We start from the raw sequence: 21506 nt of genomic DNA, 5'->3' as shown, positions 1-21506 counted from the left end.
CTTTAATTAAAAAAAAAAAAAAGTATATCTTTAAACACATGTGTGTTTAGTTTGCAACATTTATTTGTATACATTACTATATATTTTGTGTTCAAATAACCCAGATATGCACTTTTCCCAGTGCCTGAGACAAGCAGATGTCTAAGTGACCAATAAACAACTAAAAAGAACAACAACATCATCAACACAAGGTATCTGCTGTGAATAAACTGGCCTGTGAGCCTTTATGAACTGGTGTAAACTATGAAACAGTCCTCCCAGTGTGAAACTAAATCACCTCCTGTTGAGTCAGATTAATTATTGACTCAGCTTTGGGAATATTTATACAGGGGGCATGAAGTCCCCTGATTAAAAGTAATAATTAAGCAAAATATATTTCCATATTTTAAACAATAAGTAGGCTCAATATATTAGATATTTACATCACAGTGGCATTTTATATCATAAACTGAGCATACAAAAACACAATCCAATCATTGCTTAAATTTATATATTTTTTCGCCGCATAAAACAACAGATTGCCTGATTATGTAGTGCTTTGTTGATACTTTACGCTGTTGAATAATTTCTCCCGTCTGCAGGAATACATCAAATAGGGACTTAATCCTGCACTGAGTAGCTTTTATCCAACAGTCTGAATATATTATATAACATCTATTACCACATTAAAAATAAACTCAATCATTCATCAGGTCTCTCAATCGTCCCGTTTCCTTTTAGTCCTCTCATAATAAAATAGATTCCTTTGCATTTCAATCCCTTCGGATCCCTCGTGGTTCAGACGATGCTCTTCAACGTGTCCAGTGGGGCCTTCTGCTCCTCTGTGGCGCTCGCCGCGTCGCTGTCGGCGTACTCGCGCTGGTAGTCTTGCAGGACTGAAACAATAACATCATGGCCAAACTGCATGGCATCATCTAGAGGCGTGTTCCCCCATCTGATAGAAAACACAATGCAATATGTTATATGGAGGCGTTGGGACTTGTGTTTGCTATGTCTGTCTTTCAGTGTTCCTGGTTGGTTGGAGCGTGAGGCCATCAAGGAAATTGGAGGCCTTCAGCCTATAAGACCCCCCCCCCCATCCTATCTAACATTTTTAATCAGATAATACGTTTTGATATTAGATCCCTACCGGTCTTTCATGCTGGGATTCACTTTACACACTTCACTTAGGAAGACAACGGCTTCCACATGACCTGAAAGATAAAAAGAGAGCAAGCCCAATGCCACATTTATTTATTCCTGTTTGAATATCACAGCAGATTGTTGAACGTTGAAATGAATGAACAAATAATGAAGTGTCACCTTCTGCAGCGGCAACGTGGAGCGCTGTGCGAGAGTCATAGTCTCTCTGCTCCATGTTCACAGCTGACAGGGCAAACCTGCAGGAAGAACAAAGGACACATGGAAGGGTTGACTCTAGTGATGGCAAACTGTCAGAAACTAGTCAAGAGCTCGTGAATATGAAAACAGATGTGTTTTAAAAAGCAGAGAACGGAGGAAAAAAAGAATAGTTCCAAAGAGTTCCCACTCTCACGTATGTATGGGAAATATGAAAGCTACAGACAGGAGATGGTTAGCTTAGCATAAAGACTGGAAGCTGGGGGAAACAGCTAGCGTGGCTCTGTCCGAGGTAAAAAAAAACGATCTGCCTAACGACACCTGAATATATAAATAATTAACGTGTAATATCTTGTTTGGTTAATTAACGTCCTTTGTACAGATTACATAAACAAATATCCTGGATTTAGATTTAGAACATTGCTCCAGCTTCATATTTAACACACAGATGATATCATACGTATCATTGTACAAATTATTTGACTTACCTCCTCAGAGCGGAGAGGTCACCACTGTGTGCTGCAAACATCAGGTTAACCACCGACTTGTTCTAATGGATCGAAAAGCAAACATTACTACATGATAGTTGACTGTTTCTTAAACTTTGTATATCAAAATGATTCTGCATTATTCACCCCAAAAATAATCTATCGCCCTTTGCACACATAGTTCCCGGTAAAGTTCTTGGGATGACCTCTAAGGCACAGCGAGTGATTTTCAATAATCACACGTGCACTACAGTCAGAAACATTTTGGTCTAGCACCTTTTCGCACATGCAGGAATAGATGGGGCGAAGGACAATCCAGCTGACAGTGGTGATGCAACACTTATGGACACTTACTGCCATCAAACATTTTACGCGACGGAAACGCCTCCGATCTTCTTCAGGAACGTGGCGGGACAGGGGAGCTGTTTTTGTCCGGTGCATATGTTCACGTATCGCAATAAATATTCGACGAGTTTGCGAGACGAGGAAAAGCATTGGCCTAAATGAAAAACCTAATCGAGCCTCAGATTTATATACGTTATCAGCGGAGTCTTCTGATTGGTTCGCACCTGCAGTAAATGTTCCCGAACATTTCAGGTGATAAGACTTCATGCGTGAAAAGGATGTTGTGTTTTATTACATGTCAGAATGGCGGTTGCTGCCACTCGTTACACTGAACTCACGGGTTCTTCGTCCGATCTTCTCCTGGGGTCGTGTTTCTTTGTGAAGTGTCTCAGGTTGTCGTAATTGTGGAAGTTGAAATGAGACAACAGATCCTGGGGAATCAAACGTTGATTAAAGTGGAACGTTTGAAGCACGCAGACACATTATAATCAATACAACTGTAATTGGCAGACTGCACACCTGACAGAAGTGAATGCCACGAACACTGTTTCCCATCCGGTCTAAAGGTGGAGACCAACACATCATACCCATGACGTTGGGGACAACCAGCAGAACAGCACCCGAAACGCCAGATTTAGCGGGCAAGCCCACCTGAACGAGAGAAGCAAACAAAAAAAGTCTCAACCTGGATTCAAAGTTTCACGCCATGCCACCACTTGGAGGAACAACAACGGACTCACGTGGAAGGCAAACTGTCCAGAGAAGTCGTACATGCCGCAGGAATGCATGAGGCTCAGGGTGTTGCGAACGGCTTCAGAGCTCAGCACACTCTCGCCTGTGATTGGACAAATACCCCCGTTGGCCAGTGTGGCAGCCATGACACTTCCTGACTCACAGTTCACCTCGATAGAGCACAACTGAAAAAAAAAAACATTTAAAAAGGAATAGAATGACTTCTGGGAAATACACTTGGTTTGCCTTATTGCCAAGATTTTAGATTGAAAAGAGCGTAAAAGAAATCACACCACAGCTAACAACTGGCTAGCTTAGCTTAGCATACAGACTGGAAACAGCTAGCCTGGTAACCTTTCCTTGAAGGTTTCAACCACACTACGACGTCAAAGACAAAGAGTCTTACCTGAAAGTAGAAGTCAAGGGCATCTGTCATATCTGCATTGTCAGGAAAGCACTGCAAGAATTAAAGTCAAGCGTTAGCACATAATTAGGACATTCATTTTTTTCTGAAAACTTGAGCACTGGACAAGCATTGAAACGTAACCTCACTTTTTTCTCTTTGAGGTAATAACCAATTGCATAATTCCTATCACCGGTCTCCCTCTCCGACTGGAAACTGCAAGAAGACAACAGGAATTTAGAAAGTTGCGTTTCACGTGACGCGGGACATTGAGGTTGCATTTCTTGAAGCACAGTACTCACGTTGCATTGCTAAAGCCCACATATTCTGCGCCAGAAAGCCTATTCAAGTACTCCATCACCTGCAATGACGTCATATTTATAAATGGTTGAGTGGGACGACCAAAAACAAAAAGTTTGAAAAGGAAAAGCATTTACTCACATAGTCGAACCTCTCTGCCTTATTGGAATCTGGCTGTCAACAGTGAGGGAACAACACAGTAGGGTATTATAACCAAGTTGTAAAGTTGAAGAACGTGGACCCATGTCGCATTCATATTTAATGACTCAACCTATACATGTTAATGCTGATATCAAATATTACTGTGAGTTGAGAGGGTGACCTCAGGCTCAACCTCAGGCTCAACCTCATGCCCAATACAGGAGTTGATTTATTTCTTTCCAGGTGGTTGCTCTGACAACTATTCTTTTTTCAACAAAACATCTACATTTGTGTCATTTACATTATTATAGGTTCAGCTGCTCCCACTGGCGTGTAAATATTGCATAAAGTCAATAACGGCCTTTATCAACTTATATTTTCTCTCTGTCCGTTGCATAAATGATCAACTTTTAAGTAAGTATGTATATATACATAGAAATTATTTGCAAATATAATAAACCTGCTGTGTTCCCCCTCCACACACACACACACACACACACACACACACACACACACACACACACACACACACACACACACTGGGTTTATCGGCAACCGGAATCCCCCCCCCCCCCCCCCCCCCCCCCCCCCCCCCCCCCCCCCTCCCATTGTCTCGTCAGCGCCCGGCCGACTCCAGCTCCCCTTGTCTCGTCGGCACTCTTGTCACTCTCTCTGTGTTCCCCCTCCACACACACACACACACACACACACACACACTGGGTTTATCGGCAACCGGAATCCTGGAGCCCCCCCCCCCCTCTCGTCCTCCGGCCCCACCGCCCCGTTCTCGTCCTCCCGCCCGCTCCCATTGTCTCGTCAGCGCCCGGCCGACTCCAGCTCCCATAGTCTCGTCGGTGGCCGGCCGACTCCAGCTCCCCTTGTCTCGTCGGCGCCTGGCCGACTCCAGCTCCCATTGTCTCGTCGGCGTCCGGCCTACTACAGCTCCCCTTGTCTCGTCGGCACCTGCATCTCCAGACAAGTCTTTACTCAACTGGTCACGTTTACTACAGCTCCCATTGTCTCGTCGGCGCCCGGCCGACTCCAGCTCCCCTTGTCTCGTCAGCGCCCGGCCGACTCCAGCTCCCATTGTCTCGTCGGCGTCAGGCCGACTCCAGCTCCCCTTGTCTCGTCAGCGCCCGGCCGACTCCAGCTCCCATTGTCTCGTCGGTGTCCGGCCGACTCCAGCTCCCCTTGTCTCGTCAGCGCCCGGCCGACTCCAGCTCCCATTGTCTCGTCGGCGTCCGGCCGACTCCAGCTCCTATTGTCTCGTTGGCACCTGCATCTCCAGACAAGTCTTTACTCAACTGGTCACGTTTACTCTGCGGCGGCCCGTGCTTGGATCTTGTGAAACAATTACTACTCTCCCTCTCTGCAATCTTCTTCTCCAGAAGCTCGACCCGAGTCTTGACAGCAACGCTCTCCTGAGTCTTGGCAGCAACGCTCTCCTGAGTCTTGGCAGCAACGCTCTCCTGAGTCTTGGCAGCAACGCTCTCCTGAGTCTTGGCAGCAACGCTCTCCTGAGTCTTGACAGCAACGCTCTCCTGAGTCTTGGCAGCAACGCTCTCCTGAGTCTTGGCAGCAACGCTCTCCTGAGTCTTGACAGCAACGCTCTCCTGAGTCTTGGCAGCAACACTCTCCTGAGTTTTTACAGCAACGCTCCCCCCGTGAAGGATGTCCTCCTCCTTCTCCGACTCTTTTTCCTTCTTCTGGAGAGTCAGTTTGACTCTGATCTCCTCAAGCAAGGAGGCTTTTTCCTCCTCCCACTTGGAACGGTCAGCTGCAAACTGCTTCTCCTGTTTCTGTGTCTCCAGGTCAACAATCGATCTCTCGCTCTCCAGCTGCTCTTGAGACACCATCAGAGCAGTCTGGAGCCTCTCATTCTCTATCTTGTGCTCTTGACCCTGGGTGTACAGCTGGGCAAGAAAGCTGTTTCTACAGTCGTTCAGCTCATCCAGGTGGCAACTCTTGCCCCTCTGCCAATGATCCCGTACAGTCTTCAGCTCCTCTTCAGACGCCATCAGAGCAGTCTGGAGCCTCTCATTCTCCATCTTCTGCTCTTGACCCTGGGTGGTCAGCTGGGCAAGAAAGCTGTTTCTACAGTCGTTCAGCTCATCCAGGTGGCAACTCTTGCTCCTCTGCCAATGATCCCGTACAGTCTTCAGCTCCTCTTCAGACGCCATCAGAGCAGTCTGGAGCCTCTCATTCTCCATCTTCTGCTCTTGACCCTGGGTGTACAGCTGGGCAAGAAAGCTGATTCTATTGTCTTCCAGCTCCTTCATGAGCCAACCCTTGCTCTTCTTGCAATGATCCCGTACAGTCTTCAGCTCCTTTTCAGACGCCATCAGAACAGTCTGGAGCCTCTCATTCTCCATCTTCTGCTCTTGACCCTGGGTGGTCAGCAGGGCAAGAAAGCTGTTTCTACAGTCTTTCAGCTCATCCAGGTGGCAACTATTGCTCCTCTGCCAATGATCCCGTACAGTCTTCAGCTTCTCTTCAGATGCCATCAGAGCAGTCTGGAGCCTCTCATTCTCCATCTTCTGCTCTTGACCCTGGGTGGTCAGCTGGGCAAGAAAGCTGATTATATTGTCTTCCAGCTCATTCATGAGCCAACCCATGCTCTTCTTGCAATGATCCCGTACAGTCTTCAGCTCCTTTTCAGACGCCATCAGAACAGTCTGGAGCCTCTCATTCTCCATCTTCTGCTCTTGACCCTGGGTGGTCAGCTGGGCAAGAAAGCTGTTTCTACAGTCGTTCAGCTCATCCAGGTGGCAACTCTTGCTCCTCTGCCAATGATCCCGTTGAGTCTTCAGCTCCTCTTCAGACGCCATCAGAGCAGTCTGGAGCCTCTCATTCTCCATCTTCTGCTCTTGACCCTGGGTGGTCAGCTGGGCAAGAAAGCTGTTTCTACAGTCGTTCAGCTCATCCAGGTGGCAACTCTTGCCCCTCTGCCAATGATCCCGTACAGTCTTCAGCTCCTCTTCAGACGCCATCAGAGCAGTCTGGAGCCTCTCATTCTCCATCTTCTGCTCTTGACCTTCATTTAATAAGTTCTGCTGGTCCAGTTGAGCCTGGAAGGACTCCTTTGACTCCTGAAAAACGGCAGACTCCCTGAGTATTTTGGCGAGCTGAACCTGGTATTGTCCATGAGTCTCCTCAGCCTTGTCTCTCTGGGTCAGTAGAGCGTCTTCCATCTGGCTGACTTTCCCTCGCAGCTCCAGAATCTCAGCTTCCTTGAAGGTTAGCTCTTTCTCCAAGCGCATAGCTTTGGAGCAAGCCTCTAACTTGGCCAAGTAATTCACCCTAAGGGACACTTTCAGCTGGTCGATGTCGGCCACCGCACAAATCTGATTCGCAATATCGTGCAGCTTCACCTGGTTCGATTTCTCCGTCAGGTCCTGTATGCTGGCGACGATGTGTGGGGCCTGAGCCACAAACATCGGGGCTCTCAGGCTTTTAATCTGCATCTCCATCTGTTCTCTGCGAAGACTCCCAATGTTATATGGATTAAACATTTCTTCCAGTTAACAATTACAAACTAATAAAAAAGAATGTAGAATGTCCTCTGCTGTTAAAGATTAGTGTCCTCTGTGAGTTTTTTCTCCTTCCAGCAAGTTGTCCTGCCAGTAACATGCGGTGTTGAAGTGTGCCTGTACATAGTGGCTATACATAAACTCAACATCAAAGGCACATGGAATTTGGTCAAAGCTAGAATTGATGACATCACGACATAATGGGCGGAGCTTATGGGCGGAGCTGATAACATCATCAGAATAGAATTCTGCCTCTGATCTCTTTGCCAGTTTGTTTATGTTTGATTTCAGGCTGATTTCTGAGATGAAGACTGACTGACAAATACATGGGTTGCACGGTGTACCGATACTAAAAAGGTACCGCGGTACCCGTACGTTCAAAACGATACGGTTTTGCATATTTTTAGTATCGATACTTTGATGAAATAGCGCGCGCTCAGAGCGCACTCGCTGCTCCGCTACGTTGATGCTGCCCAGCGCGTTGACTGCAAGGCGGCGAGACTGCGCAGCGCTCACTCACAGGGAGACAACAAGGCGTCAGGTGCCGGAGCTTTTGCCGACCGTCCTCGGCTTTTTGTAAAAAAAAAAGATGCCAGAAGTGAAATCTGGAAATACTTTGGCTACATTTCAGACAGTGTTTCAAAGCCACTCAGACCAAGGAGCAACACGTCAAACATGGCAAAGCACTTTTCAGACAGACACCCCGAACTTTTCAAAGAGTTCAAAGAACGATGGATAATCAAATGTGATTATAAACATGGTGCACACCTCCAGCTCATCCACATACAGCCTAACCTAGCCGTAGCCTAGTTTATGTGATCATGAGGTCACAATGCACACATGTGTACTAAATGAAACACAATTGATGCTAAATGGCTACATGCTGGTGGAGCCTGAGGGTGGATCTTGAGCTAATTCTTTAATAATATCTAATAATTATTTTTAGTTAAGGAAAAATAATTATTCCATGAATTAAGATAAAATATGAACTCTACAATTGCTCATACTTATGGAAGGAACTATGGAAGTCATCTGGTCAGATACGGACAAAAGGCCTACATAGCCGTGTATAATCAATGCTATGGTGGCACCATGTAGTTTTCATTAATATCTTGCTGTAGGCTAATACTAATATTAATGCCATTTGTTAAGTGTTGAAAAAGCTGGCCAGGAACAAGCTGGTAAAAAGGGAACCATACAGATGTTTTATTTATTACTATTATAGATAAATATACCAGTATCGTATCGTATTTGTGGTATCGTATCGTAAGTATCGGGTATCGTGATATTTATGGCAGGTATCGTATCAAAGTTATAATTTTGGTATCGTGACAACCCTAATACACACACATAGATATATACAGTATATATATATACATATACACACACACATATATATGTGTATATATATATATATATATACACGGTATATATATATGTAGAGGTACTAATACACACTGGCAAATACTCTTTACTGCGGTAGAGGTACTAATACACACTGGGAAATACTCTTTACTGTGGCAGAGGTACTAATACACACTGGGAAATACTACTTACTGTGGTAGAGGTACTAATACACTCTCTCTGTATGCAAAGTCTGGTTACACACACACACACACACACACACACACACACACAAAAACACAAAAGTGAGGGGGGTTAAACACCTTCTGTTCGGCTGGCTGCAATTGGCCAGAAGCACACACGCCCCTGCCGTCAGGCCCACAGAGTCCCTTCCTGAACCTGATCCACGAATGATTAAACAGTCCAGAGTATCTCTTCAGTCAGCTAAGAGACGGCCGGGAAACTCCACAGGGTGGAAAATACACAACCATATATGGCTGAACTCCACTTACAATGAGGCCAGAGTTCACAAAATAAGTCAGCCTGGTCAGTCAGGTGATGATGACCATAGTCCAGTCCCAACAGGCACCAAGGCACCAGCCAATAGAATGATTAGATAGAGTACTGATCACTGAGAGCTTCAGCTTTTAGGAAACTCTGTGGCTTCACACTGAACTTGAAGTCAGTCCAACAATCGTTTAGGCCTTCAAAACCCTAATAAATGTATGATACAACTTTCAGAAGCAGAGAGCCTGACACGCCTCACAGCACAAAAGCGATGATTTGCTGTCACACAGTGTGCAAATAGTGTGAGTGTCACGTTTCACAATAAGTGACCTTGTGTTGCACAAAACTTTCTTTATACAACTTACTGTTTCCACTGAGGATGTCGTTAAGAATGTAAAAAAACAAACACCTGAAAGCATCATTTACTGACCTGTTTTATTGGTGGGACATAGAAACATGTCGATCCTGTTGAGTTCCTGTTTTTTTTCTTCCGTCATTATTTTTTAAAGCCTACATGATTGTCCTTTTTAACTGTGTTTACGCCCAGTGAGGGACTGCAGCCGAAGGCTATGCTGTGCAGTATGAAGGGCAACAACGTCTGGGTTTAAAAACAGGGAGCCGTGGGCAAGAACGCGCACTGCCTGAGAGTCCACTCTTTGTTCTTCACCCTGACCTCCTCATAAATGACGTCCAAACTGTGTTGTAGTACGTGTTGTGTCTATATTCTTACAGGAAAACCTCTGCATCTACCATCAATCACATCAATGCATTCGTTGCTGAGAAGCCTACTCGTTTTTTTTTTTTACCTTGATTAAAGAACTGATGACGATAGCTCCGGCATTCACCATCGGGTTGTGTGGTTTATCTGCAACGAGAGCATGTTATCACTCGTTTGGCCCTAACCCCAAGAGCAATAAACCGCTGCGATGACAGGCGATACTTCAACAGAGGAACTTAAAAACATCAGCTAATACACTGAACAAATGAAACACAATGTATCAGCTTCAGAGTGGCGAGCACGTAATAACAAATAGCTATAAAGTCAGTCAGACTGATGGCAAAACAAAACCATTGAAATGTTTAATAACCCAACACTACCTTACTACACTTATCATGTGCAATATGTGACATATTATTACTTAAAACTATATAATTTAAAACTGTCTAATTTAAAACTGTATCCCAAACTGTACACATTAGCACATTTCTTGTTATTGTACACAGTACCACCTTTCTGTAGTGTTTTCTTTCATATTTTGTTTTGTATCTTTCTTTTTCTTTCTTATTATAGTGTTATTTCTGAACTGTTGACTCGGAGAGCCCTGCACAAGATTTCCAATGCGTCTGGACTGTTGGTCTAGGCACAAATGGCAAATAAAACCTTGAAACTTGAAACTTAAAGGTGAGATGATAAAAATGGTACACAATTGTGATAAAAGTTAAACTAGACTTGTTCCCTTAGTAAATTGAGAGCTTGTTATTTGCTCTACTCACAAAGAAACATCTGTAGAAATGACTGATCAAGGGTTGTCAAGTGGCGAAGAACGTGTGTTTTTGCGTAGTTTTATCTTTTTACAAAACTAGGATTAATCACATGCACACTCAGTGCCTCGAGTGTAGAGAGGATAAGTGGAGTGGTAACCGGGGGTCTCGATTACGGCAATCACTTACCCTCGTCATTGAGTGACAGTTTGTTGAACTTGAACCCACTGGGCTCTTTGCCAACAAAGTGGTGAACGTGCTCGCTGCCGAACTCGTGCACGGCGAAGGCGTACTCCAGAGGCTTCACGCACGACTGCAGACAGAAGGGAACCTTGGTGTCACCCACAGAGTGTCTGTGTTACACGAGGATGTAATGGAGGAGCACGGCAATGGAAGGAGTGTGAGTGAGGGGGGGATACACACGCAGTGGATGTTTTTTTTGTTTTCAGAATGGAAACATTCATTCAAGTGAAGATGATACCGTACCTCTGTCCATCGATTGTGCACAGAGATACTCCCCAGAGGTCGGGGCTGAACTTAGCCAGCTGAGGAATGTAGTTAGCTACCTGCATGAAGACACGTGTTACTGGAATGAACGAGCACACGGTGAATCGGTGTGGCGTTAGTTCATTACTTACTTGCCCCGCCTCCTGCTGTTGTGCACTGTCGTACATCCTATCGATGTGCTGGGTCATCTCTTCAAAGTTCGGAACGATGAACTTTTTTCGGAAGGCCTTAGTCAGCAGCATGATGTTGTTGCCAAGACACCTGCAACGGGACACATTACAAACGGACGTCACACTCAGCCCTCGTGGTGAATAACCACGGAGATCATTTCATTTTTATCCACTCAGGTTTTGAGACAGTGTAAAACATCTAATTATCTTTTCGGTGTAGAACAGTTTTAATTTAAACTACCTTCTACTGAAAAAAATGGTTTCCATAACGACTGTTGATCAACAAGACATTGTTGATTATCCAGAGTAATAATCAAGATGAATGTAATTTCACCTCCATGGCATCGGTGTGGAGGCAAATATCTAAGACCTCTGCAAGTAAAAACAAAACTATCTGCACGTTCAGAAAGCCCTAGAAGAAAATGTGGGTTTTTTTGTGTGTAATTTGAACACTTTCATAGGAGTAAGTTAAGCTCTCGGACAAAGACGGCTACAGGCTATTATGGCTAATTTAACTGCTGTACCTAAGACAACAGTTGTGTTAACTAGTTCCCACCGAGTTCAAGTTTCTTCTTCATATGACAGCATTATATATAATAAGAAAGAACGCCATGTTTATTTGAATTAAAAAAGCTTGAGCTTCTATGACTCAAACAACACGGCCTCAATCGCTGAGTCTGGTTCTGCCTGAGAAATGCTAAATATGCAACTGAACCTCCAATCAATTTGAATTTAATTGAAATGCTCAACTCCTCACTGGGCTTTCATTTTTTCTTTTTTTTCTATCGCACTGAAATCAAAACGACCTGCTTCAAACTGATAAATACCCGATTAAAAGGGTACACAAACACACCTGCTTCTGTCAGCAGCATCGTAATTGTTTATTATAGATTTCCCGCGGCTATGATTCGTCAGCAACGCCGTAAGCTCTCAAGGAAAGTTATGAGCATTCTGTCACAGCTGGTCTGAACTAAAATATCTGTCCTGCAGCCCTCGCTGATCCAAGGCGATGCGAGCATGAGGTTTTGAGACACCGGGAGAAAGAGAGCGGAGAGAGCTTGCATTATTTATATGGGTCCTTTAAAAAAAAAAAAGAAGAAAGAATAGAAGACAGCACTCTCTATTTCTAGAAGCACAGTGAGCTCTTAAGTGTTCAAGGATAACCTCACAAATCACAGAAAACAAGGAAAGACAGATGGACACGGCCAATTAGGTTTGACGAAGACTCCCAGACTGTGTAAGCCTCTGCTCTTCCAGACCGACTGAAGTACACTTACAAATGATGCCGTTTGCATGGAGCTTACAGATCTTTTTTAGTCTGCTACTGTAATTGCGACAGTCTGGAGCTCAACCAGAATGATGCCCTTTCATTGACAGTCCCAGATTCCCTTCTGTCTCTCCGCACCATGCTTTGGCTGCCATGTGTGCATGTGAATTTGGTGAGTGGCAGCTGTTAGCCATAAAACGCATGTCAATCTCTTGGACTCAAATAGCGCTGGCCGCAGACTACTCCTCCTGTTACTCCTTTACTTGACCACGAAAAAAGTATGAAAAACCCATACCTAACCGTGCACGTTGTCATCCCACACGTTCTTTTTTTTATTATGCAAGAAGAAACCCATTAGAAACAACATTAGAGTGTTTATTTAAACACGGGTGTGCTGCCTACTTCCCCCATGCAGGTAAAGGTTGAATACTCCCCCCTTTGAATAACTGTGTGCATTACGACGTCTCCATAAATACACGTTTTTTTTTTCTCACCTTCTGAAGAGCGCCTTGTCCATCATGACTGGCCCGGTAGAGTCACGTGAGGATTGTCGCATCTGACGGACACAGTCGCGTAGCCGAGGGTCAGACGTCAACAAACCTGTTTTTCTCAAAGCCTGCAGAAGACGTGGATGAGGTGGTTTGAAGTGAGAAGGAGAAGGGAATTGTAGATGATATCAGACACTTTGGCTCATGCACAAGCAGTGTTGACGCCATGTCAATTAACAGGATATCAAGTAGTAGTTAGGGGACTTCACAGGCTAAGGGGCTTATTACAAAATACCTTCTTATTGTAATGAGGAGGAAATACAGGCGTACGCCAGATCGCTGGAATCCCTCACGTAAGTCACACGTCGAGCCACCGTATGAACCACGTGCATCTATTTTGGGAACACCACGAGCACCAAACTGACGACCAGAGAGGCTTCCCAGAGTCATCCGATAACCGATTCTGTGACCAAACCTGACTCACGAGCGCATGTGCATGGCTGCGAGCTGGCTATTGCGTTTGATGAATGTCCGTAAGCGATGCTGAACTTTCGAGCAGGGCTGCCCACTTTTTTGTGCACTTATTTGAGAGATTTATCCTTCAACTGAATGCGCGAGGGGGCTTTCTGTTTAGGTTTGTGAGCAGTTTGCATAACCACTTGTGTTTTATAGACCAAACAATTAAACGATTAATCAAGACGATAATGAATCGTCAGTTAGATTTTCAATGATAGTGTTTGAGTGTTTCAGGCTGCGATACAGTATATTAATAAAAAGTATATATATTATAAAAACATACCATTTTAAATGGTTTCGGAGGACATTTTAGTATTTAAGTTGCACTACAGTATTTGCCATTCAATTCAATGCCAGGTATTTGTATTTTAGCCATGATTGGAAAACATATACAGTATATATATATATATATATATATATATATATATTGCTCTCGATGGACTGGCGGCCTGTCCAGGGTGTCCCCTGCCTTCGCCCTATGTCAGCTGGGATAGGCTCCAGCGCCCCGCGACCCTAATGAGGATAAGCGGTATTGAAAATGGATGGATGGATGGATATATATATATGAGTTAATGATGTAAAGACAATGGAATAAACAAACCATAAGTCTGGTTTTACAAACACTTATTTATGTTGTACATAGGGTTAGGGTTACATTCAGTGTCTTGTAAGTGATTTGTTAGGATGAATGTTTTTTTGCAGTTATCGACACGCATTGATACGGATACTTTAACCACGTATGTCCTAACCCAGTCACCTCTTCAAACACATCCAGTCATCCGTGGCACCACATCAAATGTGTGTTGACACACTTCTCTTGTCCTAAATGCATGTCCCCATTTAAAAATGACTGAGTTGCCATAGACACCTAGGTCACCAGATGTCCGTGTCTGCTTTTTTTAATGTGTCTGAAAGGTCGCACTACATGAAGCTAAATGAGGATCTTATGATTTGCAATAACGTGTTACTTATCAGAGAGCGCAAAAACACCAGCGAGACTATGTCCTGTTTATCTTCTGAGATATGTACCATATAAATCTTTTAAAATATGAACTATGGCACAAGTTCACAGAAGCTTGACATCTTTTCAGTAGTTTGTGTGTGTGTGCCTGCGATCCCATGTATAGGTAGATATGTGATTTAAAATCTACATTAGTCCTTAGGTTCTGTTGTTTAACCTAAAGATGTTGTCATTGTTGTTCTCTAATGGTGATTACCTCAGTGTCACACCTACTATATTTAGTCCCATTACGTAAGAAAGTTCCTAAACACCTTTTAAACTTGACCCTGCATTCTGCTGGAGACACCTTAGGTTCAAGTTATGGGCTCTTATATCACTCACCAAGGTTTATTTAACTACAGTCATAGGTGCTTTTCTGAAATGCAATACCGCTGTAGGCCCGAGTGTGTTTGTGCGTATGGCCGCATATTTCATGGAAAGTCATGGCGTGACCGAGGAAATATGAGTGTGCTGTTTACTCACAGAAATGAACTGGGACAAGGGGATCATCTCTTTTCCTTCAGTGATGGTGTAGAAAAGTAGGTCCTCCATACTGGACATCAACCTACTTCTGCCAAGAGAGACGACACACACAATATGTGTATGTTGTTATCTTTGAATTTGGACCGGCTCCAATGTATCAATTCAAAACAATGGGCAGTATGACAAAGTTCATGTCAATAACATAACCAGTAATGGAAATACTGGCACACATCCAGCTATTCACCTAATTATTTACATAAAGTGTGTGTTTGAGGGAGGATCTGGCCCCTATGCCATGGCTGCGTATATAAAATACGTTTTCTCTGACCTCTTTACTGTTGAGTTCTTGCATACCTTAAAACATAGGTTACAATAATGTACTTTGAAATATTATTCACCTATATGTTTATGTTAATGACAACAAGAGCTGAACATGTAAAAACACAATAGAAAAGTAAAATGTAGAATGAAACAAGAGTAAACAACACCACTCTGTGAGTTAAAGGAGCTAATGTTACGTAATGTTAGCTTAGCATAAAAACTGGAAACAATTATTATTAAATAAAACCGCCTTGAAATTCTGTAATTAACACGTTATATCTCGTTTGAATAACCTTTAGAAAAACTGAAGTGTAAAAGTTAGTTTTACGGGACTATTTTAGGCTTTTACAGGACTATTTTATGGCTGTGCACGGAGTTACCGTTAGCTAGAAGTCTAGTCATTAGCCTGAGGTTGCCCTTTGAATCCACTTGTTTCCAGGCTTCACTTGCATTGCATATTATACAATATTTATATAACATGCTGATTAGTGAGCTTTAGACGTGCCGGTTGGAGTTTTTATAATTAATTTTTACCGTTTGTTGGATTAACCACACTAACCGACGCCAAAAGGATGAACGGCCTCGCGGAGGGATCTTGAACGCCGTGATTGACCAATCAGAAACGCTGTGTTAGTTTAATGATTTTTAAGATTTCTTCATATTTCACAATAAAGTGAACATTAAAAGTAATTCTCACAAAGTATTGTTGCACTTCAGAGTAACATGCTCCAGGATAAAACACTTTATTTAAAGCTTTTACTGCACAATATATGATTGATGATGTATCATTAGAGATCTAATTATCTCGAGGGATATTCAATTGATAATAATTTAGGATAGAAATATATCAGCATTATGCTTATGCCAATACCTTTTCAGTCATATTGTAAACCAGATTGTATAAAGGCTTTACTCACTATTGTATGATGACTGAATAAAACACTACGACTACTATACTCCTACTACCATATATTTATCTGATCAGTAACTCATATTAGTGCACAGGACTATGTGGGCTCATTAATGTTGATTCATTCGTTTACAGACAGCCGACTGTGACCTACTTGGGGTATACTTGGTCCACATCAGGCTCCTTCTGGTGGTGGAAGGCTCTGTGGGCGTGGGGTGATGCTGCGGCCCAGCAAGGGAGAAGCACAGGTTGCTGCGTCCTGGACAGAACAATGTTGTCAGCTCCAGCTCTGGCAGAGATCCCTGCATTTTTAAAGAGCTGCAAGATTCCCGAGTTAGTTGTCCTCAGACTTTTCAGGCAGTGCATTGTGGTGACAAACGGAGGGCTTAATCTTTAATAATTCAAAGGAGATGATTTTTTTCTTTTCTTTTCTTCCCAGTAGCCGGTCGAGAGATATCTGTGACCCACGGTCCTCGGTGCTCGCAGCCTTAATGACAGCTGCTGTGTAAGTAACCGGACAAGTACAGGCTGCTGCTCGGGGGGGCGGGTCTGTGACACAGGCAGCACGTTGGTTCAGGCGGTGGGGTCAATAACCAGCAGCTACTGGTCAGACTGGTGGTCGACTTTCTCCTGCAGCTGCTGATTAATAAGGGAGGGGGAAACAAAAGATAGATAGATAGATAGATACTTTATTCATCCCCAGGGGGAAATTTGTTTGCAGCAGCAAGCATGTTTTACAATATATACAATACAATAAAGGAGAGGACATATTACATTTAAGAATTGAAATAATAAAGGAAATGAAAATGAACAAAATCAATGTATATACAGTGTATATAAGTGAGTATAAAGTATATAAAGTGAACGCGATGCAAGGTTTATTGATGTTGTTTAATTATATACACAAACAAACAAGCTGCTTTATTCTCCAAACATTGCAGCATTCAACATGAAGTGGCCTTGGAAGTGTGTGTGTGTGTGTGTGTGTGTGTGTGTGTGTGTGTGTGTGTGTGTGTGTGTGTGTGTGTACCAGCAAACTAGTTTATGTAACTCTTATCACTGAAATAAGACAATTCAAAGCCTTGACTTCTGTTAATTGTATAAATGTATATTTTTATATATTTAATACAAAAAAATGTTTTTTTTCCTGCAACTTTTCTTTCAGTTCATTATGTCCCTCTACACAGCTTTTGTTGTAGCAGAACTACTTCTATTAATAATGTGACAGTAATAATAATAATTTTCCTAAAAATACTCATTACTTTTATCAGAACAGGAATCAATTTAAAACCTCTATGATAGTATATCCGCTATATCTTTAATTTGTTACATTTAATCTTTTATTAGTCATGTAATCTAAACATTTATGGACATTTGTTATTGTATAGTAACTTATGTATATAATAAGTCAGATTTAGGCTTCCAGCAGTTTTCACTAGAGAATCATTTCTCGTGCCGTTAAATGGTGACACCCCACGGTGAGTTTCCTACACTGACACGCTGAAACCTCACGGTTGTCCTCTAGGTGGCGCACTGACTCCAGGACCTTCCGCTCAGGTCAGGGTCAGTCCGGTGACTCTGCTGTGTTGTTGCATCACAGTCGCGTGTCTGAGGCTCTTCCTCTCCACCGGTTTGTTTTGGCAGCTTTTCCTGGTGCTTCAAACACAATCTACTGTATAATGTGTGACCTCTTGACATTAAGTGCCCGGCTTCCTGTCTTTGATGTCACCCGCTGTGCGAGCGGCTCCTCAGTAAGACAGTGGGCTGACTGAGATGGAGTATTTTACAACATACTACTCAATTGGAAATATGAATCTTTTAATATGTATCTTTTTTTTACTATTTGTTCCTCTTTTCAAGATGGTTCTTATGAAGGCAACTTAAATCAACCAGGAGAGCGAAGAACCAGGTGATAGCCTGCCACGCCCGTGAATACACAGCACCACACATGCTAAACATTCACATTCTGACCGTCTAATTTTTGCAGACAGAGCCGTATTAATTTCCAATCAGACTTCCGGTATTATCTCCATTACCGAATAAACAAGGCCTCGCCGGGGTTCTGGAGGCATTTCTAGGCGTCCAAAGAGGTGCATGCTAAACCCGTGGCCTCTCGCTATATACCTCCGCCCGGTTGTAGCTTCTCTGTTTTCAGACGAAAATGTTTTCCATTCCTGGGCCAATGAATGCCACCTTTGTCCCTTCATCGTCCATCTTGTGTGAGAAAGCCCCCCTCGCTGCACTCACCGAGTCTGCACAAACTTAACCTCTCCCCCCCCACCCTCCACCTCACACAGGAAAAGAAACATACCTGGTCTGGTGCTTTGATTCAGGGCTCAGTAATCTGGAGGTCTGGGCGAAGCGCTGGTTTAGAGACCACTTTGGATGGATAGTTTTAGGATTAACATTTTTTTATTTTTAAAAAAAAGCTGTCGTAACTGCTGAAATGAGTTTGGAACAGCATTTTGATTCATAAGATTAAAATATCTACTTTGGGATCATAAAACAAATAACTGGCTCTGGCACCTAGGAACTTAAAAAGAGATGGCCAAAGATGGAGACTGTCAACCGTTAGATTATTTAAAACGGTTTATGATAGAAAAAGAGATATTTATTAGTAAGTAATTTAAAGCACTTATTTACATTACACCATTTACTTTGCTATTTTCATATAGGATTGATGCTTATTTTTCCAAATCACCCAAAGTCCCCTATGGGCTTCAAAAAACTACTCAGACTACGAGACACCTCTCATGTTGGACTGTTTTACTACCGCACAGACAAAGTGCATAAAACACCTTCATTTAATCACATTTCCTGTTTCAGTGAAGCATAAAACCCGCTACGAAGTCCTGTGTAAGACTAATTTGATACAGAGGAGAGGCATGAAATAAGAACAGTACAATGTGAAACTATAAGCTCCTTATTAGAAACGTGTGTAGAGATTTAATACATCGTTAGATGCATCTCTCAAATGAAAGGGTAAGGGGCCATTATCCCCTGCGCCAGAGAGGAATACACACACACACACACACACACACACCTATCGATCTACCCACTTGTACATCTATCTATCTATTTATCCATCCATGATGTTGGATTTCCACCTCAGGGTTCTTTTAAACTAATATTAAAACGTTTTAAAAGTTTTTCTGTCCACACTGACGATCAGTCAGTCCAAAGTGTTGATCCGACACTTTTGGACTTTGCCTGGGGACATAAATCGCCCCCACAAAGTGAATACCTTTAAAGCTATATAAAAAGGACCAAAGGCAGCTATATAATCAGTATTTTCAACACGTACATATATATATATATATATATGGCTGGACAGCCAAACTACTGTTTTGGGTCACTCTCAGCGCTCTCAGCAGTAGGCATCTGTTTTCAGGGGGAAAGCTCTAAAAACCCCACTGTTCTCCAGCTGCTCAGCGAATGGCAGACAGACGAGCTGCTGAACATAGCGGAGCATTTAGCAGCTAGAGAGACAGATATTTCCTTGAGGAGTCGATCTGCAAGTTGAGCCAAGTCTGACAAGGTAACGCTGAGGCCGGAGGGAGTCTTAGATGGCCACTGTACAGACGATAAACCTTTTTAATGGAGGTAATATCTTGGTTGTTGCTCTGGCATTGCCCTCAGACCAAACTTTAAATGTTCTGCCTCAACAATAAGACAAGAGTAGACATTTCATTCATCATTTCAGGTGCGCAATGAGCATCACAGCCTCACGGGGGTGCTGGCGTGGCTATTTTCCGTTGTTCCGTTGTTAATTACCTGTAAACGACAGTTTTTAGGTAGTCACTATTTTTCAGTTTTTTTTCTCTCATCAAAGGTACCTCTGTTCCTTTTGTTGCGACAAAAGTGATGTTATTACAGCACGAAGGCTCTTTAAGGGCGCTGGTGATGTCTTATCTGTCCTCTGATTATTCCTTTTTGGTTCATTACAGTCAGATTAACGAGACACAGTCAGTTTTTCACGAGGACTGGGATACATTAGAGGGATGCTGTCCACCCTCCGGATCGGGGGGGGGGTTGACCTCCCTCCCATCACCGCTATGTGTGTACACAGAGGACCTCAGCCGTCCCTTCTGCTGCGGTCACTGTGCCGAAACCTAGACACCTTCTAGACCCCTGGAGCCTCCGTGCACCCGTACAGTTGTGAAAGGTCAGCAGCCCCCTCATCCCTCCCCACCATCACCACCCTCCTCCCGTCCCTGCCACCTCTTCCCCCTATACCCTCAAACCAACCCCTCCTCCTCCTTCATCCTCCCTCCCGGCTTCCACACCCTCCCCCCCATCCTCACCATGCAGCTATCCCACTGCCCTGCCATCTCGCAGCATTCCGCTGGGCCGTGCACACACAGAGGCCTATTGTGTGTCCCCGGGAGACGGCGGCATACAGTCAGAGCACCAGAGTAAAAAAGGACGTGTGGAGCTGAAACGAACACAGCTGCACGTTGATACAGATTCCGGAGTTGAAGTCGACGGTGGTCCTCGGTGACATTGCTGCAACGTGGTTTTTAAAAAAAAAAAAAAAAAAAGGAGAAGTGTGCGAGAAGAATGTTGAATGATTGCTCCACGGCTCTCAGCTGTGCTCTCCTTTTAGGATGCTGTTAAAAAAGGTGGCAGTAAATTCTTTAGCATCTCTCGATTCATTGTCTGTTTGCCCTCGGTGTTTTCTCTCTCCGACGAGGCGCAATCAACCGGTCTTTGTCGTCTCTTTTTTTACTTTTTTGCATCCGTGGTTTGGTTTCTTGGCTATTTTTTTTTTTTACTATGTCACTGCCCTGAAGTCTTTTCTCATTTCCAAGAGGAGCTGTAAAAAGCCTAAGTTAACACGTGTAGTAGAATAGGCTCTCATTCATTCCCCAAGAAACTGCAACTTCGTCTTTCTTTACGTGACACAGCAACAATGATTTGACCCCCGGCACAGCACAGTTAACACGACATGGCACTGTATACAGCCTCTGTTGTCTAAACGCCACAGATTATTTATTCAGCTGGCTAACTGGCTGTTTAAATTCCTGAAATGTTTTCGTTTGCTGGTGGTATCGTCACTGGGTTGGTTTTGTCCCGGTAAAACGTGAGATCCCGAAAGAACCCAGCAGATCCATTTTGAAACCAGGACACCTGAACTGTGACGATCCCTCTTTATAATCAGAGGATAAAACACACAAAAAAGAGGAGATGCCTTTTGGTTTCAGCGATCTGATTTGATCAGTTTCACACCAACG

General features: G+C 43.5%; 1 protein-coding gene across 1 annotated transcript; it reads right to left on the bottom strand.

The window, feature by feature from the left end:
- Positions 1 to 777: 777 nt before the first annotated feature.
- Positions 778 to 16638, bottom strand: LOC117732984 (glutaminase liver isoform, mitochondrial-like). Its single transcript, XM_034536216.1, has 18 exons — positions 16427 to 16638; positions 15042 to 15129; positions 13049 to 13170; positions 11249 to 11378; positions 11097 to 11176; positions 10800 to 10963; positions 9935 to 9993; positions 3748 to 3780; positions 3609 to 3667; positions 3456 to 3522; positions 3310 to 3360; positions 2912 to 3088; positions 2691 to 2822; positions 2510 to 2602; positions 1827 to 1888; positions 1303 to 1379; positions 1130 to 1193; positions 778 to 934 (listed from the first exon to the last, which is right to left on the bottom strand). The coding sequence occupies exons 1-18, from the start codon at positions 16636 to 16638 to the stop codon at positions 778 to 780; spliced, it is 1827 nt and encodes a 608-aa protein (XP_034392107.1).
- Between the last annotated feature and the right edge of the window lie 4868 nt (positions 16639 to 21506).

Source organism: Cyclopterus lumpus, chromosome 7, assembly GCF_009769545.1.
Source record: "Cyclopterus lumpus isolate fCycLum1 chromosome 7, fCycLum1.pri, whole genome shotgun sequence".
Classification (NCBI taxonomy): domain Eukaryota; kingdom Metazoa; phylum Chordata; class Actinopteri; order Perciformes; family Cyclopteridae; genus Cyclopterus; species Cyclopterus lumpus.
The sequence above is the reverse complement of the archived record's forward strand: the minus strand, read 5'-3'. Positions and strand labels throughout refer to the sequence as shown.